The 18,310-nt window shown below is 36.8% G+C and overlaps 1 protein-coding gene across 1 annotated transcript; it reads left to right on the forward strand.

Annotated features, from left to right (window-relative positions):
- Positions 1 to 10,285: 10,285 nt before the first annotated feature.
- LOC126016306 (protein-L-isoaspartate(D-aspartate) O-methyltransferase) lies at positions 10,286 to 11,954 on the forward strand. Its single transcript, XM_049778877.1, has one exon. It carries the CDS (start codon positions 10,453 to 10,455, stop codon positions 11,137 to 11,139), a length of 687 nt encoding a protein of 228 aa, XP_049634834.1. The 5' UTR covers positions 10,286 to 10,452; the 3' UTR covers positions 11,140 to 11,954.
- The last annotated feature ends 6,356 nt before the right edge of the window (positions 11,955 to 18,310 follow it).

Here is an 18,310-nt window from a genome sequence, read left to right on the forward strand (position 1 = left end):
AGAACCCATGTACAATTACTTTGTCTCTCAAGACCCCAGATTGTAGTACATTATAAAATTTCTTAGCAGTACACAAAGCAATCTAAAGCCATAAAATTTATGTAACTCTTTATTCTTGAAGACATAGTAGTTTTTTACATTTCCATGCACATGCATAATAGTTTAAGTTAACCTCAAAAGTTTCAGTGGGTTTTTTTAAGGTTTAGAGTCAAAGAAGCACAGTAAAAATGGTGTTAGAGTGGCAATTATTGTTTGCATAGGCCCATCAAAGTATGGGGGACATGGAAGGGAAAAGCCTTGGCCTAAATACAAAGAGACCCTACCCCTGAAGTTTTCTGACATAAGACCAATTCTAGGCTCCAGACAAACTAGTTTGTCCAATCCAGGTCATTGTCTGTAGTGCCAATACAGTTTTATTTTTCACACAGTCTCTGTTATTGGTATCATGTTTCTGTATTGAAGATCCTGAAATATGTATATCCTACATTGAAGTCAGGATGGTGCGGAGTGTCCTCTAATTTCAACTCACAATTAAAGGGCAATGCAGAAAGCCCTGTCCAGTACGCAGGTCGTTGTTGTTTAAGTCTTCTCAGTGTTAAGGGAAGACTCTTGAGTAGATTGATGTCAGAGCAGGGTCTTCCCTGGTAGAGGATTGCTTCCAGGTGATGTCATAGACAACTGTGGATGTTTCATAGATGGCTTCCCTGGTTCAGGGGTGAATGGAGAATGCCCATACTTCTGAGGCCTGTGCCAGGTTATCATGTCAATGTTCAGGGTGTAAGGTCCCATTGCACTACAAGATTTGTGTGTTCCTATCTCTATTAAATAAGAACTTATTTGTATGTATAGTATTTTCCATTTTAATGTGCCTATGCAAACAAGGAATAGTGCCACGTGGCGTTATCAGCGCACAAGGCTGCAAGAACAAGTCCAACAATCCCCGTGAGTTGATTCAAACATAAGCATTAAACTGAGGGACTCTTTCACCAAAATTCCTTATTGAACAGTTCACAAAGAGAACAAAAGATAAAAAGTGGGGAAAAATAAAGAATATAACTTAAGACAGTGGACACAATTGTTACCGTTTAAGGGGATATTCAATTATAGCTTTAGCGGTGAGGGAATATATCTACAATATTCAAAGGTGATATGCATGTCCCTTTTATGTCATTAGAAATAGTCGGGAGGAGGGTGCTGAATCTTGGACACCACTTTGGTCTGTGATTTAGCCTTCTGGAGCCTGCAAAATGACTCCCCGCAGTTCCATATAAGGAAAAGCATTTGAGTGGGAACTAATCAGAAACCTAGTATGGTAGCAAACACAGTAACTAGTCAATTTTAATGGTATTCTTTTCTCATTCTTTAGAATAATTTTATGCCATAAAATAATTTAGACATATTAGAGTCTTAATATACATAGAATCTAATTTTTACTCATCATTGGGTAAAAATCAGAAAAAAAAAAAACTTGAATTACAAAGAGACAAGGCCTCGTAATATGTTGTGTACAAACTGAGAAACTGGAAACCATATCTTACCCAACTGATTTATTGAGAGAAGGGTGTCATGATATTGTAAATAACAAAAATGAGATTATGTGGAATGTAGGAGGACTAAGCAAGAATATAGTTATACTTGGGGCTAGCTGAACTTAATACTATTGCACAAACTGAAGTATAAACTACTCAGAATTTATCCCATCCAGAGGCCAGTTATTGGTGTTGGTATAATGTGGTTGGCTGAAGAGAAATATTAGTTTCTTTATTTAGGTAGTTCCTATTTTCTAAAAGCATTCCTATAGAAGGCAAAGCATATGAATGAAACAACATTTACAGCATCTGGGAAATAGATACACCTTGGGGATCTATACTGTGAACCAACAGTGTTATCTATGTATAAGACTAGAATGCAGTTCTTAGATATATTAGTATTTTATTATGGACAAGAAATTTCTTTATTGTGCAGAAAATATGCATTGAATAAGTGTTCACTGGCATCTCTGGATCCTAACTACTGGATACCAGCAGCATCACTTTCCTTACTCCGAATGTGAAAAAAAAAATGTTTCCAAATGTCCAACAAAGGGAATAATGTCTAGTTGAGAATAATTGAGGCTGCACAAATAAGCAACTATCTCCTTGTACTTACAATAGTATGTGATATAGTTTAGATGTTTTGAACAATATTCCAATTATGAGAAAGGAAAAGTCCACATTAAAAGCATGAAATCTGGAGTCAGAGTAAAATATAGTAAAGTGGGTAGGATTCTTGCCTTGCACACAGCAAACTCAAGTTTGATTATGGTATCCCATATGGTCCCCTGAGTCTGCCAGGAGTAATTTCTGAGTGTAGAACCAGGAGTGACCCCTGAGCACCACCAAAATGGTGCTATAAAACAACTATTTTATAAAGGGATGTGAAATCACAATTATATTTCCAATAATATTTACATTATTTTACTCTTTTCAACTTCAGATATAGACACTTCTTTTTGTTTGTTTGTTTGTTTATTTTGGGTCACACCCATTTAATGCTCAGGGGTTACTCTTGGCTAAGTGCTCAAAAATTACCCCTGGCTTGGGGGGACCATGTGGGACGCCGGGGGATTGAACCGTGGTCCTTCTTTAGCTAGCGCTTGCAAGGCAGACACCTCACCTCTAGCGCCACCTCACCGGCCTCAACACTTCTTAATAGTTCTCAATGCTCAGAGAATTTTTTTTCTTTTCTTTTCTTTTTTGTTTTTGGTTTTTGCATCACACCCGGTGACACTCAGGGGATACTCCTGGCTATGCACTCAGAAATCGACCCTGGCTTGGGGGACCACATGGGACGTTGGGAGATCAAACCGCGGTCCGTCCTAGGTTAGTGTGTGTAAGGTAAACTCCTTACCTCTGTGACATCGCTCTGACCCCTGAGAAATGTTTCTAACTCAAGGTAAGTTAACAAAGTAACTGTTACCAGGGCTTCTGTTTTAGGTGTTAGATTTGTTTGAGGTTTTCTATTTTATTTTTGACAGTGACAATTGTCTTTCATCCTTGACAAAGTGGGAAGTTAAAATTTCACTGTCAAAATTAGAATAAAAGCTGGAGAGATAGCACAGCAGGTAAGGTGCATACTGTGCATGTAGCCAACCCTGATTCAATCACTGACACCATATGTCATGCCCCATGCCCTGCCAGGAGTGATTTCTGAACTTAGAGCAAGAGAAAGCCTTCAATACTTTCAGAAAATTAGAGATAATAATTAGATATAATAAATTATACTCAAAATAAAATAAAGTACAATAGTAATAGTATAGAGGATAGGACACTTGTTTTGCATGTAGCTGACCTGGATTCCCATTTGACTGACATCCCATTTGGTCTCCCCTGTGCCCCACCAAAAATGGTGTTTGAGTGCAGATACAAGCAGAAGCTCTGAATAAAGGTAGGTGTTGTCAATGTACTAAAATTTAATAAAATTTAAAAAATAAAATATATCATAAAGGTGGACTATTTCAGCAGTAGAACATTTGCCTTACATGGGCAAGGCCTTGGATTCAATGCCTAGCAGTAGAGAAATTAAAAATTAGACTCATAGCAGGGGGTTTGTCTGTAGAGGATGTGAGTAAGTTAAGTAGAAAATTAGAGTATAACAAACAAAATTTAATGGAAGCATAACTACTTGAGGATGGGAGAGAGAACATACCAATTATAATGTACTTAAGGAAAAGTGAGGACAAGCATTAAGGGTGCAATAACTGACTCAATAAGATAGGTGTTAAATTGTGCTCTAGACACAAAACCTGAATTAGTCATGAGGCATCAGCTCAATGATGAAAATACCTAGTATATACTAAGTATTTTCTTGAAAGACATGCTCGGTTCCTTTCCATAAGATTCAATTGGATTTTCACATTCACCTACTCTCCCTACGAGACACAATAAAATTTACCTTCAACTAGGATATACTTCTGCTATGTAACTCATTCCTTGTGTTATTTTGATTGTCTTTCTTTATAATTATGATGAGCCCATTAGGTCATCTTTTTTTTAACTTTATCTTCAAGATTTAAAAATTAGTAACATTTGGGGCCGGTGCGGTGGTGCGAGGGGTAAGGTGTCTGCCTTGCCCACGCTAGCCTAGGAGGGACAATGGTTAGATCTCCCAGCGTTCCATATGGTCCCCCAAGCCAGGAGTGATTTCTGAGCACATAGCCAGGAGTAACCCCTGAGCATCAATGCCCCCCCCCAAAAAAAACAAGTAACATTTATACAACATTTATTCCAAACATTTTCACTGATACTTGGAAATGAACCAGATCCTGCCTGCCTTAATCCTGATGTTCCTTCCATCTTATGTTCCTATAATAAGGGGAGATGTTTCTCTCATCCTCCTTCCAAAGAAAGTATTATTCCTCATTGTCTTGATATAAGTGTTGTCATAAATGTGCCTGTGCTCCCATGATAAAATGTAATTACTATTATTTGGTATCTTTATAGGTTCAGTATCTCAAGTTAATATTACCATAGCTTTTCCTATGACCTGAGCTGACTGATGGAGTGGACAGTTCAGAGCTCAGAAAACTTAACTCAGGTGATTTACATCATGCATGTGATATATGGCTATACAGATGCTGTAGAGTGTTGCATTTATTTAATACCCTAGCTGGTTGGTTTTATACTTTGGATTGGGGGAATTTGTATACATCATAGCTGCCACTTCCTTATAAAATAGGTGAAGTTTTCCAATATGATTAAAATCAAATGTGTTATCCAAATATATTGGGAAAGGAATCCATTATAATATATAATGAGAAACAAATATTTTGATATTAAAAATGTTATTTTTCTTGTAAAGTTCTGTTAGTGCCTTGTATATTTTGGAGATTAGCCCTTTATCTGATGGGTATTGGGTGAATAGTTTCTCCCACTCAGTGGGTGGCTCTTGTATCCTGGGCACTATTTCCTTTGAGGTGCAGAAGCTTTTCAGCTTAATATATTCCCATCTGTTAATCTCTGCTTTCACTTGCTTGGAGAGTGCAGTTTCCTCCTTGAAGATGCCTGTAATGTCCTGTAGTGTTTTGCCTATGTGCTGTTCTATATATCTTATGGTTTTGGGGCTGATATCGAGGTCTTTAATCCATTTGGATTTTACCTTTGTACATGATGTTAGCTGGGGGTCTAAGTTTAATTTTTTGCAAGTGGCTATCCAATTGTGCCAACACCACTTGTTGAAGAGGCTTTCCCTGCTCCATTTAGGATTTCCTGCTCCTTTATCAAAAATTAGATGGTTGTATCTCTGGGGAACATTTTCTGAGTATTCAAGCCTATTCCACTGATCTGAGGACCTATCCTTATTCCAATACCATGCTGTTTTGATAACTGTTGCTTTGTAGTACAGTTTAAAGTTGGGAAAAGTAATTCCTCCCATATTCTTTTTCCCAATGATTGCTTTAGCTATTCGAGGGTGTATCTAACCCCATCAAAAAATGGGGAGAAGAAATGAACAGACACTTTGACAAAGAAGAAATACACATGGCCAAAAGACACATGAAAAAATGTTCCACATCACTAATCATCAGGGAGATGCAAATCAAAACAACGATGAGATACCACCTCACACCCCAGAGAATGGCACACATCACAAAGAATGAGAATAAACAGTGTTGGCGGGGATGTGGAGAGAAAGGAACTCTTATCCACTGCTGGTGGGAATGCTGTCTAGTTCAACCTTTATGGAAAGCGATATGGAGATTCCTCCAAAAACTGGAAATCGAGCTCCCATACGATCCAGCTATACCACTCCTAGGAATATACCCTAGGAACACAAAAATACAATACAAAAACCCCTTCCTTACACCTATATTCATTGCAGCTCTATTTACCATAGCAAGACTCTGGAAACAACCAAGATGCCCTTCAACAGACGAATGGCTAAAGAAACTGTGGTACATATACACAATGGAATATTATGCAGCTGTCAGGAGAGATGAAGTCATGAAATTTTCCTATACATGGATGTACATGGAATCTATTATGCTGAGTGAAATAAGTCAGAGAGAGAGAGAAAAACGCAGAATGGTCTCACTCATCTATGGGTTTTAAGAAAAATGAAAGACACCCTTGTAATAATAATTTTCAGACACAAAAGAGAAAAGAGCTGGAAGTTCCAGCTCACCTCAGGAAGCTCACCACAAAGAGTGATGAGTTTAGTTAGAGAAATAACTACATTTTGAACTGTCCTAATATTGAGAATGTATGAGGGAAATGTAGAGCCTGTTTAGGGTACAGGCGGGGGTTGGGTGGGGAGGAGGGAGATTTGGGACTTGGGTGATGGGAATGTTGCACTGGTGATGGGTGGTGTTCCTTTTATGACTGAAACCCAAACACAATCATGTATGTAATCAAGGTGTTTAAATAAAAAAAATTATTAAAAAAAAAAGAAAAAAATGTTATTTTTCCTTTATTCATTTAGGTATGTGTGACTTTTCCAAGAAAGTAATCACATTTAGAATCAATTTTCAATTGGAGGCAGTAATTCATTCCTTTAATAACCTGGATTTTTTCTATGTAATAAATTTCTAATATATAATAAGGTCATTATTAAAAGCTACATATGATATCATCATAGTGATGTCTCATAATATAAATACTTATAATTTTTAATATTTATATTATATGTCATACTTATATACCATGTATACATATATACATACATATTTATATTATTCATTTATTATCTTTCATGTAATAGTGGGCCATTATTACATAATCAGCATCTAAGATACTACTTTTGAGCATCCATGGTAGCCAGCCTGGGAATATAATAACATTATGAGTATTTTAACCTACAATGTCAGAATAACATCTAGGCAGTAAACAAGTAGAGTCAGATATTTCACAATGACATAAAGTATAAAAAGTTATCCTCTGTTATACTACAGTCCTACATTGGAATACATGTAAAGTATATACCTCTAGATAGAACACAGAACTCAATGATACTGTTTTAAACTGAGACTTGTGTAGCTTAGCAGCATGTTTTTTTACAAAACTCATCCACCCATCTACATTGGAAATGTGTATTCAAGCACAGAGTCAGATATACAACAACATGAAAGAATCTGCAAAGTTAGGAAAAATAAGTATGAATAATCCAAAAAACTATTATTTTGGCTACATTAGTAAAAAATGGGGGGGTTAACTCCTAGCATTGAAGTAGCAAAATACACATTTAAAATGTAACTATAATTTAAATTATTTCAAAATCTAAAATAACAGTGTTATAAGCATGAAAAAATGCTCAGTTGAGATAGAACATTAAAATAATTATTCATGGCCAGATACCATTATAAATATCTTGGAGCATACATTTTACACCAAGAATAGATCAAAGAAACCTAACAGACTTGTGTATATAATTATAGCCTTCCTTTGATGACAGTATGGTAGTTGTGGGTGTGTATACATGTGCACTAAGGCATGTTGAATTCCAGATCTTTGAGCCCATTATGTCTTCCCACAGGCTAAATCCTAGCAGTTCCACTTCTGTTCTTTGTAAAGTTAACTTTCCACTGTCTAGTTCAGAACTATAAATCTATAATTAATTCCCCCTTTCTTATTCTATATGCCTCTGCTCATATATATAGCATAATCCTTACAGATAATAGATATATATTGACTTGACAATTCTTCAAATTATTTACTATTTACAAATTATTTACTATTTATTTATATATTTACTTATAAATGTTCTAATTTCTCCTTTACTCCTTTTTTATCTATAGAAAATTTGCTCAAGTCATTTCAGTTATTCCATTGCAGGCACCATATTCTCATCCATTCTACATGACTAGTTGACAATTTTATTTCCTAAATTATTGAATTTAATTAATAGCTGTTTTTAAGATCTCCACTTAGCTACTGCTGATTTAGTTCCAAATATTGCTAAAATTTTAGTGACAATATAAGTAAAGTATGCCAACAACTAAGTTTACAGAAAATCAATAAATTTTAGTCTATTTTCACAGTAATTACCAATAAGAAGAATTCAACATACATTTGAAATGTTTATGCACTCCCTTGGCCGATAGACTCCTCTCTTTCTTCAGTAATTCAAATTTGTGCTTTAATAGTCAACTCAAGTTTATATCCTTTGTTATATTTTTCTGATTTTAAGTACTTTTAATCAGATAGTTTTTACTATATTTTAGAGCTTAGTATGTAATTCTTAGTTATTTATAATTTGCTTCTAATGAACCTTTAATTTCACTTTATTATCCTGGTCTAATCTGTTTAATTTGAAAATTAAATTCTTAAAGTTATTACTTAACTTTGTTAAGCTTTATTCAACAGTTTATGTCTTACTTCCATAGCCATACTAGTCATTTGACCTCAGCAAATTGGTTTAAAATCATATGACCAATATTAATGAGTAATTGATCAATAAATGTTATACCTAAAATGATTTCCTGATATTGTTATGAAGACATAAAGTTCAAAAGGTCCTAGGTATTTAGTAGGTTTGGATAGAATCATAATTAGTCAATCAAATGAATCAATTCATGTATCTATCAGTCCATAGATACATTTGCCTATCTATGGTATAAAAAGTTTTGTCAGTTAATTTTAAAACTTGAATTCTGTTTTTTATCCAATGTTTAATTTTCTACACATATTAAATTTTTATTAATATATTTATTTAACACCATGATTATAACATGATTATAGTTGGTTTTAGTCATATAAAAGTACACCACTTCACCAGTGCTACCTTTCCACCACCAAAATTTTGGGTTTTGGGTCACACCCAGCAGCGTTCAGGGGTTACTCCTGGCTCTATGCTCAGAAATCGCTCCTGGCAGGCACAGGGGATGCTGGGATTTGAACCTCCGTCCTTCTGCATGAAAGGCAACGCCTTACCTCCATGCTATGTCTCCGGCCCTCCACCACCAATATTTTAAGAATTTTATATAACATATAAATCTAAATGAACTTTTATATTTGAATTTTGTTCTTTTATTATAAATCCAACAGATGTGGCAGCTATATAAAGATGTCACCTACAATTAGACAACAATTTACAATTTTTCTTTAAGAATATCCACAAAACTATTACCCATATATTTTAATTTACATATCATAATCCTAGCATATATTTAATAATTTAAATTATTAACGTTTTATCTTAATGTTGTATCAATACAATCATACTTTCCAATAAATTTTTGCTTAATATATTATAATTCAGTTGCATTTTCTTTAATAATTTTATTTGTTATTTTTATCAACAATATTATCATTGGGGCCAGAGAGATAATATGGAGGTAAGGCATTTGCCTTGCATGCAGAAGGACTGTGGTTCAAATCTCAGCATCCCATATAGTCGGTCCCCTGAGCCTGCCAAGAGCGATTTCTGAGTGTAGAGCCAGGAGTAACCCCTGAGCGCTGCCGATTGTGACCCAAAAAAAACAAAAAACAAACAAACAAACAAAAAGACACCAATATTATCATAAATACCTTGTTTTTAACAGAGCTCAGTTCAAATTTGGATTAGTTTCTTTGGTAAATTCTTAAAGATTATAAGTATTTTGAAGCAATAAAAATGTCTGTGGAAACTAATATACTAATAGGAATGTGCTTTTTGTAAGGGTGTCACCCTTTATGTGTTTACTGTTGTGTTCAAGGGTTACTTCTGGCTCTGGGCTCAGAAATCACTCCTGGCACTCCATATAGCTCAGGGGCTATATGGGATGCTGGGATTCGAACCACCATCAGTCCTGGGACGGCTGCATGCAAGGCAAAAGCCCTACCACTGTGCTATCTCTCCAGTCCCTAGAAATGTGCTTTTTTGTTTTGATTTTTCGGCCACATCCAGTGACGCTCAGGGGTTACTCCTGGCTATGTGCTCAGAAATCACTCCTGGCTTGGGGGATGCTGGGGGATCGAGCTGTGGTTTGTCCTAGGCCAGCACCACTGCTCTGGCCCTGAAATGTGCTTCTTTTTAATAAATATGGTAAAATGTATACTATCTATACAGCAATCTTACTTTTATTTTGTTATATTTATTTTGGTTATTTAAAAAAATAAATCAGTGTATCTACCTAGTTAATATTCTTCTGCTGTTTCAAAATGTTTTGCAGGATAGTCTCAACAATTTTACTTTGAAATCTCTCTGAACCGTAAGTAATGGAGCCCTATGTTGATAGATGAGATTGTCTAATTTGGAAGAAAAGATCTTTGGGTCTGTACTATTGGGTTCAAATCCCAGTTTAATCACTTAAGAAGTTACATACTCTCGGGCGGCGGCGGCGGCCACAGCCCCAGCGACAGCAACAGCAACAGCAACAGCCCCGGCGGGGACGCGAGCGCGGCGGTGAGCGCGTGGGAAGTGGCGTCGCTCCTGGGCAAGCTGCTGGGCACCGTCGCCGCGCTGAAGGCCGTCCTGTACCTGCTCCGGCTGTGCCTCGCGATGGCCTGGAAGTCCGGCGGCGCCAGCCACTCGGAGCTCATCCACAACCTCCGCAAAAATGGTATCATCAAGACAGATAAAGTATTTGAAGTCATGTTGGCCACCGATCGCTCCCACTATGCGAAATCAAACCCTTACATGGATTCTCCACAATCCATAGGATTCCAAGCAACAATTAGTGCTCCACATATGCATGCGTATGCACTAGAACTTCTAGTTGAACAATTGCATGAAGGAGCTAAAGCTCTTGATGTCGGATCTGGAAGTGGAATCCTTACTGCATGTTTTGCACGTATGGTTGGCTCTACTGGAAAAGTCATAGGAATCGACCATATTAAAGAGTTGGTAGATGACTCGATAAATAACGTCAGAAAGGATGACCCAGCACTTCTGTCTTCAGGGAGAGTACATTTGGTTGTGGGGGATGGAAGACTGGGATATGCCGAAGAAGCCCCTTATGATGCTATTCATGTAGGAGCCGCAGCCCCAGTTGTGCCCCAGGCACTCATAGACCAGCTAAAGCCTGGCGGAAGGTTGATCCTGCCCGTGGGCCCCGCTGGCGGGAACCAGATGTTGGAGCAGTATGACAAGCTTCAGGATGGCAGTGTCAAAATGAAGCCGCTGATGGGCGTCATCTACGTGCCTTTGACAGACAAAGAGAAGCAGTGGTCCAGGGATGAACTGTAAAAGCCACATCAGCTTGACCAGTATCAAACATTACAGTGGATCTTGCTCATCTCAGTCCTCAGAGCTTTCTGAAAAACAACAGCGTCACAGCTTGTTTTGGACTTTGTCACACTCTTATTTTCAGCATGCGATTGTCTGGTTTTTGTAGAGTATCTAATTCTTTAAGGAGGCAAGGGAGCCACAGTGGTGGGAGGAGGCGGAATATAGATTTGCGTATCCTTTAACATGCCCACATTTTACTTTGAAATGCCATGAGAAGATGTGCTCCACCGTGAAAACTTAGGCTTGTGGACTGATCTTTGAGGACCTGCTTTACCCAGACACTTAGTTGTTCCGGTAAGAACTGAAGTTAGACTCTTCCCATCACCTTAGCACCACCATTCACAAGTTCAGAGTCTTGGACTGGGACATCTGTAGATGCTACTAAGAAACTAGAGACGAGCTTTCTTTTTAAAGCTTTTGATGTGGTATCCATAGAATCGCATGTTGTAGATACAATCAGCTTCTTCGTTACCTTCCGGTAGCTCAGCATTTGTAAATATTAAACCTTAAGGTGGCAGGTGGTGTCCCTTAGAACACTGCAGCTGTTTGAAGGGACATAACTGACATGGCTCTTCCTCCCCCGCCCCACCCCAATTTAAAAACGATAGACTCTGTTAGCTGAGTATTCTTTTTCTCTTCCTGTTTCAACCTGGCTGCTGATACTGTACCTGACTTTTAACATGCTGTATCAGCTGTGTCCTAGTTCCTGAACAGTTTATGCAGTGCTGCTTTGCCAAATAAAATTAAAAACTATAAAAAAAAAAAAAAAAGAAGTTACATACTCTCCTGAAAGAGATAGTGAGGTTTTCATTTTAGACCCTGTAAAGTGTCACTGAAAAACAAAGCAAACAGAAATGCGGGTCGGGTGTGTGCATAGCAGCAAGATTCAGTCTGGAGGAAAAAATAGCATGGTGGGAACATAAATACTGCCTTAAAATACCTGAAGACTTCTCATGTGGAAGAAGGGGCAGATAAACTGTATTTCAGGCCAGAGAAGAAAACAGAGGCAAATCACAAAGAGGCAGCTTTCAGCTGTATGAAAATCTGACTTTTCAAACTGATGCAACTTTTCTAATGAGCCCCATCCACCTGGATTTGCACACTACTAAGTGCCATCTGAAGATTTCTGGTGGCAGGCAGATGGCCACCTCACAGATGGTAGAGTTTAAATGTTTGAGATCTATACAAAAAAGGCACAGGATGTGAAACTAGAATTTGGGTGACCAAAGATAACAGAGTTGAATCTCAAGAAAGGAATTTGGAAGCAATGCTTAAGAATCAAGGCAAAGGGGCAGAAGTGGTGGTGCGAGCCTTGAGGTGTCTGCCTTGCGCCTGCTAGCCTAGTCCGCAGTTCGATTACCCCGGCATCCAATATGGTCCTCCAAGCCAGGAGCATTTCTGAGCGCACAGCCAGGAGTAAACCCTGAACATCACTGGGTATGGCCAAAAAAACAAAAAGAAAAAAAAAATCAAGGCAGAGCACTTTCCTTTGAGAAGAGAGGAGCTGAAAATATTTTGAAAAGATTTTAAATGACCAATCAATAAACTCATTCTTAAGAACATATTCAAATAATAAATAAGCAGTATTGTTTCTCTATTACGGCCATGTAGTGCTATTTGTATAACTCTTAAAGTAGAGATCCTCTTCATCAAGGAAAATAGTTTATATTCTTTTATACTTTATAAAAATATTTAATTTTTTTTTTTGTTTTTGGGCCACACCCGGCGGTGCTCAGGGGTTACTCCTGGCTGTCTGCTCAGAAATAGCTCCTGGCAGGCACGGGGGGCCATATGGGACACCGGGATTCGAACCAACTACCTTTGGTCCTGGATCGGCTGCTTGCAAGGCAAACGCCACTGTGCTATCTCTCCGGGCCCTAATTTTTTTTTTTTTTTTTTGGTTTTTGGGTCACACCCGTTTGACGCTCAGGGGTTACTCCTGGCTATGTGCTCAGAAATCGCCCCTGGCTTGGGGGGGCCATATGGGACGCCGGGGGATCGAACCGCGGTCCGTTCCTTGGTAGCGCTTACAAGGCAGACACCTTATCTCCAGCGCCACCTTCCCGGCCCCCTAATTTTTTTCTTATATTAAAATTAGACTTTATTTTTTTAACTGTGAAAGGGCATGTCCAATGGTACTGGGAGCATTTTCTGCAATATTACTCTCCCAGGGGTGCTTGTAGTGCCCGAAGACGCTGTATTGTGGAAAAACATTAAATTTATACTCTAGTACTTGAACTATCAGTTCTCAAGGTAGAGGTGGTTAGTTATTTAATTTAAGTTTGTATCTTGGATTACTATGTTTTACAAACTTAATGGTGCATGATGCATAGAGTAGAAAGCTCTACCACTCAGTGACCAGAGAGATAGTACAAAGGTTTAGACCCTTATCTAGCCTACATTGATTGGTCCTAGCACCACAAACTCAAGTGACTCCCTAACGAAAGAGCCAGGAGGAATATATTATAAATGGAGGAGTGTTTTTATAAAAGCTTCTGAGAAAGAAGAAAGAAAGAAAGAAGAAAGAAAGGAAGAAAGAAAGAAGAAAGGAAGGAAGAAAGAAAGAAAGAAAGAAAGAAAGAAAGAAAGAAAGAAAGAAAAAAAGAAAGAAAGAAAGAAAGAAATGAAAGAAGAAGAAAGAAAGAAAGAAGAAAGAAAGAAAGAAAGAAAGGAAAGAAAGAAAGAAAGAAAAAAGAAAGAAATAGAGAAAGGAAGAAAGAAAGAAAGAAAGAAAGAAAGAAAGAATGAAAAGAAAGGAAGAAAGGAAGGAAGAATGGAAGGAAGGAATGAAGGAAGGAAGAAAGAATGGAAGGAAGGAAGGACGGAAATAAAGAAAGAAAGAAAGAAAGAAAGAAAGAAAGAAAGAAAGAAAGAAAGAAAGAAAAAGAGAAAAAAGAAAGAAATGAAGAGAAAGGAAAAAGAAAAAAGAAAAGAAATGAAGGAAGGAAGAAAGAAAAGGAGGAAGGGAGAGAAAGAAAGAAAAAGAAAAAAGAAAGAAAAAGAAAGGAAAGAAGAGAGGGAAGGAAGGAGGGAAGAAAGGAAGAAAGAAGAAAGAAAAAGAAAGAAAGAAAAGAAGGAAGGAAAAGAAAAAGAAAGCACTCCACTTCCCAAATCTCACATATTTATTGAGCTCATGTTAGGACTTTCAATGGATTCCTGTTAGCAAAGATAGGACTGCTCTCAGAGTCACCCATATATTCTTTCTTAATTTAAAGCCCAATAAAGAAGAATCTTTACTATCCCCCTCATTTGTATTTTGTTTAAATCTGCTGGGCCCTGTTAAGTGGTAATCTCTTATGTAAACTGTATTTAGGACTAGAGCTATATATAGTACAGCTGGTAGGTAACTTGTCTGGCATCCAATAGACCTAAAGTTCAATCCCTAGCATCTCATATGAGGCCCTGAGGAATGATTCCTGACTGCAGTGTGAGGAGTAACCCCTGAGCATCACTCAGAGTGGGCCCACCCCTCAACAACCAAAACACTGTGGTTAAATGTTATTACGATTATTATTTGAAAATTCAAGGTTGGGATTTTCAAGTATATTAATGACCGAGGATTGCTGATTTTAAAAAATAGCAGAGATAGGGTCAAATATTTAAGGGAAACCAAGTTAGTTTAAAGGACACCATGTCCAGGCTTGTATGCGGAGCCTTAGATCACATTGAGCTTTTAGTCTTGGTTCAGTACAGCCTTTGCAGCCACTGTGAACTAATTTTACTCTGTTCCCTTCTTCATGTACTGCTTGCCTGAACAAGGAAGGTTTCACAATTGTGTGAAATGAGTAGTTTCCCAAGAGTGCCCTTCTGGAAATTCCCACTACTAAAGCCTAGTCGAAGACAGGGTTATCTGTATGATAATGTTCCTCTATAGTATTTGGTAACCCTTTTCTTAGTAAGAAAAAAAAGGAGGAAGGCATTGCCAAATGTCCTTAATGCAAAATGTCATATATTTTATGATGTACTAGAAAGAAAAAATCAAGAACAGTGAGTGACTTGAATTATAATTTCTTGTCATCTATTTATTTTGAGGATTTTTTCTATCATTTTTTTATTTATTTCTGTTATTTTCCATCTTCAGCTGTTGTCTGTGAGCTCATTTTTGAGCTCACTGATTCTGACCTCCCTCAGCAGATATTACTCTGCTGGTGAGGCCTTCCAGAGAGATTTTCATTCACCTATCAAGTTTCTCAGTTCTGTCATTTTTGTTTGAAGTTTTCTCATTTCTACTCTCATATTCTCCAGTCTTTTTGGCTGTCAATTCCATGGTTTCTTTGAGTTTCTTGAACCTCCTCAACATTTCCTCTCTAACGTTCATATTCGAGATGCTATAAAGGGCTATTTTTATGGTGGGGTTTTGAGTTGCTTTCCAATTGTGACTTTTGAAATGTGGTGGTGTTTTTTGTGTTGCAGTGCAATTCATTGACTGGAAGAAATACATGACTTCTCTTTCTCTCAGGGTACACTGATCTAATGTGAAAATAGCTCTTCTGAGTCACAATGAGGACCATGCTCCAGGTCTCTCTGTCTTGGAACTATTAGTTTTTTGGGATTTTGTGCTTGAATTGTAATTATCTTGGTCCCATGATAGACATTTAGATGATCCAGTCATGCCTTCAAATTTGACTACATAGTAGAGAAAGAGAATAACATTAATTGGTCTAAAATTGCAGAGTCAGTGGTTCCATTGCCAGAAGATCACACACACACACACACACACACACACACACACACACACACACACACACACACACACACACCCCACACCTTATTAATGGCACTAATGCAAGTAACATCTGCAAACTTCAAGTTCCATGAAGAGTGAACTGCTATCCTTCCAGATCATTTCTATACAGGATCTTTGCTTCTAGTTCCCATTTTGTTTATGCTCACTTTTTTGAAGTTTTTGCTCCTAATTTCCATGAAATTTCCATTTGGTTTAATTCAGCAATGTCATTTTCTGATGCTTGCTACCAAGTGCATAAATAATATACCTGTCTACCATGAAAAGCTGTTGTGAAAACTGCATTGTTTCAAGTGAAATTTTTGGGAAAAATAAAGAATATTATCTTTTTGCATAATATGATTATACACTGAAGTTGTTATGAAGCTAAAGGATGAGAAAACTGCAGACTATGTGCTCCAGATGCTTTCAAATTCATTAAGAGCAGAAGACAGACAATAGAACATAAGGTCCAATAAGAATGATTACATAAGAATGAACAAACTATGACAGATGATACAGGCAAAAACAGTAGAGAAAAATAGTCAAAAAATTTTTAACTTGATACCATTATTCATGTGTGGCACTTTAGTTCAATACCTTTGCTATGGAGTCAACCCAGTACAGATGAGTGAATTATGAAGGTGTGGTTAAATACAAATTGGAATATTATGCAGTTGTAAGGAACAATAAAATTATGCAACTTAGATAAAATTGGAGGATATCAGGTCAAGCCAAGTAAGTCAGAAGGACACAGATCTGCCTTACTTATCTGTGGTATATAGAAAAACAAAGTGAGGAAATACAAGGTGTAAAGTGTCTCTTTACTCTTAAGGTGTTGAAATATTTTATGCATGAAACTCAAATCAGAATAATTTTTATAAATAACTGTACCTTAATAAAATGTTTTTTTAAAGATTTACTGTTTGTATGGAGTAGATGAACAATGATTCTTCAGGCAACAGGTTTTTTTTTAATTTTTCATTAAACAGTGAATTGCAGTGATAGTACAGAGTGATATATTGGAGTGATAGTAACAATGGGTAGAGCATTTACCTTGCACATGGATTTGATTCTATGAACCTCTGTGACTTACCAGGAGTGATCACTAAGTGTAAAACCAGGAGTACTGTGGGTCTGGACCAAACCCCTCTCCACCCCCCAAAATATAAATTATTGATTAAGGTAGAATATAGACAATGCCTGCCTCACAATGTTCAGACTCTCTTCTTTCTAGTTCCACTTCACATCCTAATCTCCTTTCTTCCATTTCCTCACCCGTGAAATAAAAGTACTGCAAATGGTCTATAAGTTTTTAGTGTTCTAAAACGTGTGACTGATACCCATGAGTTGCTAAGGAGAACATTGAAAGCAACAGGAACAAAGCAAACTATAATTAAATGTAAAACACATGAAATGAGCAAAGATCTAAAGCACTACTCAAACATTCATGAGCCCTACACAACATTTATCTTATTTTCAATCTAATAATACTAATGAACTGCATTAGGATAATGATAAGACAAGAAAGAGAAAAACTTAGAAAAGACAATGGGAAGAAAAAATTTAACTTAATAATTGATCAAAGAGAATGAGTTAATCTCAGTGCAGATAATTTATCCTAGGACAAAAATCACTCTCAAAAGACTTATAAATCTGGCATGAAAATAAGGTAGCAGATAAAAATGATTAAATAAGAAAAAGTGAAAACATGTATAGTATTGGGGAGACTTTCTGTAATGATGGCTTTCTAAAAAGTAAGAAAAGTTAAATAGTATTTCAACAAAATGTAAAGCAAATAGAAAGACTGGAAAAACAATAGAGAAAAACTAGTAAAAATATGATAGGTCTAAAAGCATAGTATAATTATCAAACATTCTACTGTTTCATTAATGTTACTTACAGTAAAAATATGATCAAGTCAAGTCAGTGCAGTTTATTTATTAAATATTTGGAACATAGTTCTATAAATCTAGATATATATCTAGCAATCAAGATATTTATAAATATTTAGATATACAGAGAAAAATGTTTTAAAAGAGTGATACTTTCTCTTAATTTTTACTTATAAATATACACAAATACATACACACTTTGTTAATTAATTCTTACTGTACTGGAGATACAATATAGGAATATAGATACTTCTCTTCGCATGCAGTCACCTGGATTTCTATCCCAGACACCCATATATGGTCCCTGGGAGTTTTGCCAGGAAAGATCCTTAAGCAAAGAGCCAGGAGTAAACCCTGAAAATAGCTGGATGCAGCCACCACCACTACTAAATAGTTAATTTCACAAGGATAGTTCACAAACATTATTTCACTAAATAATGTTTCTACCTACCCTACTTCCTCCACACTTCATTTTAAAAGATGGAAGGAATGATTTGTCAGAACTTCCTGC

Source organism: Suncus etruscus, chromosome 8 (genome assembly GCF_024139225.1).
Source record: "Suncus etruscus isolate mSunEtr1 chromosome 8, mSunEtr1.pri.cur, whole genome shotgun sequence".
Lineage (NCBI taxonomy): Eukaryota > Metazoa > Chordata > Mammalia > Eulipotyphla > Soricidae > Suncus > Suncus etruscus.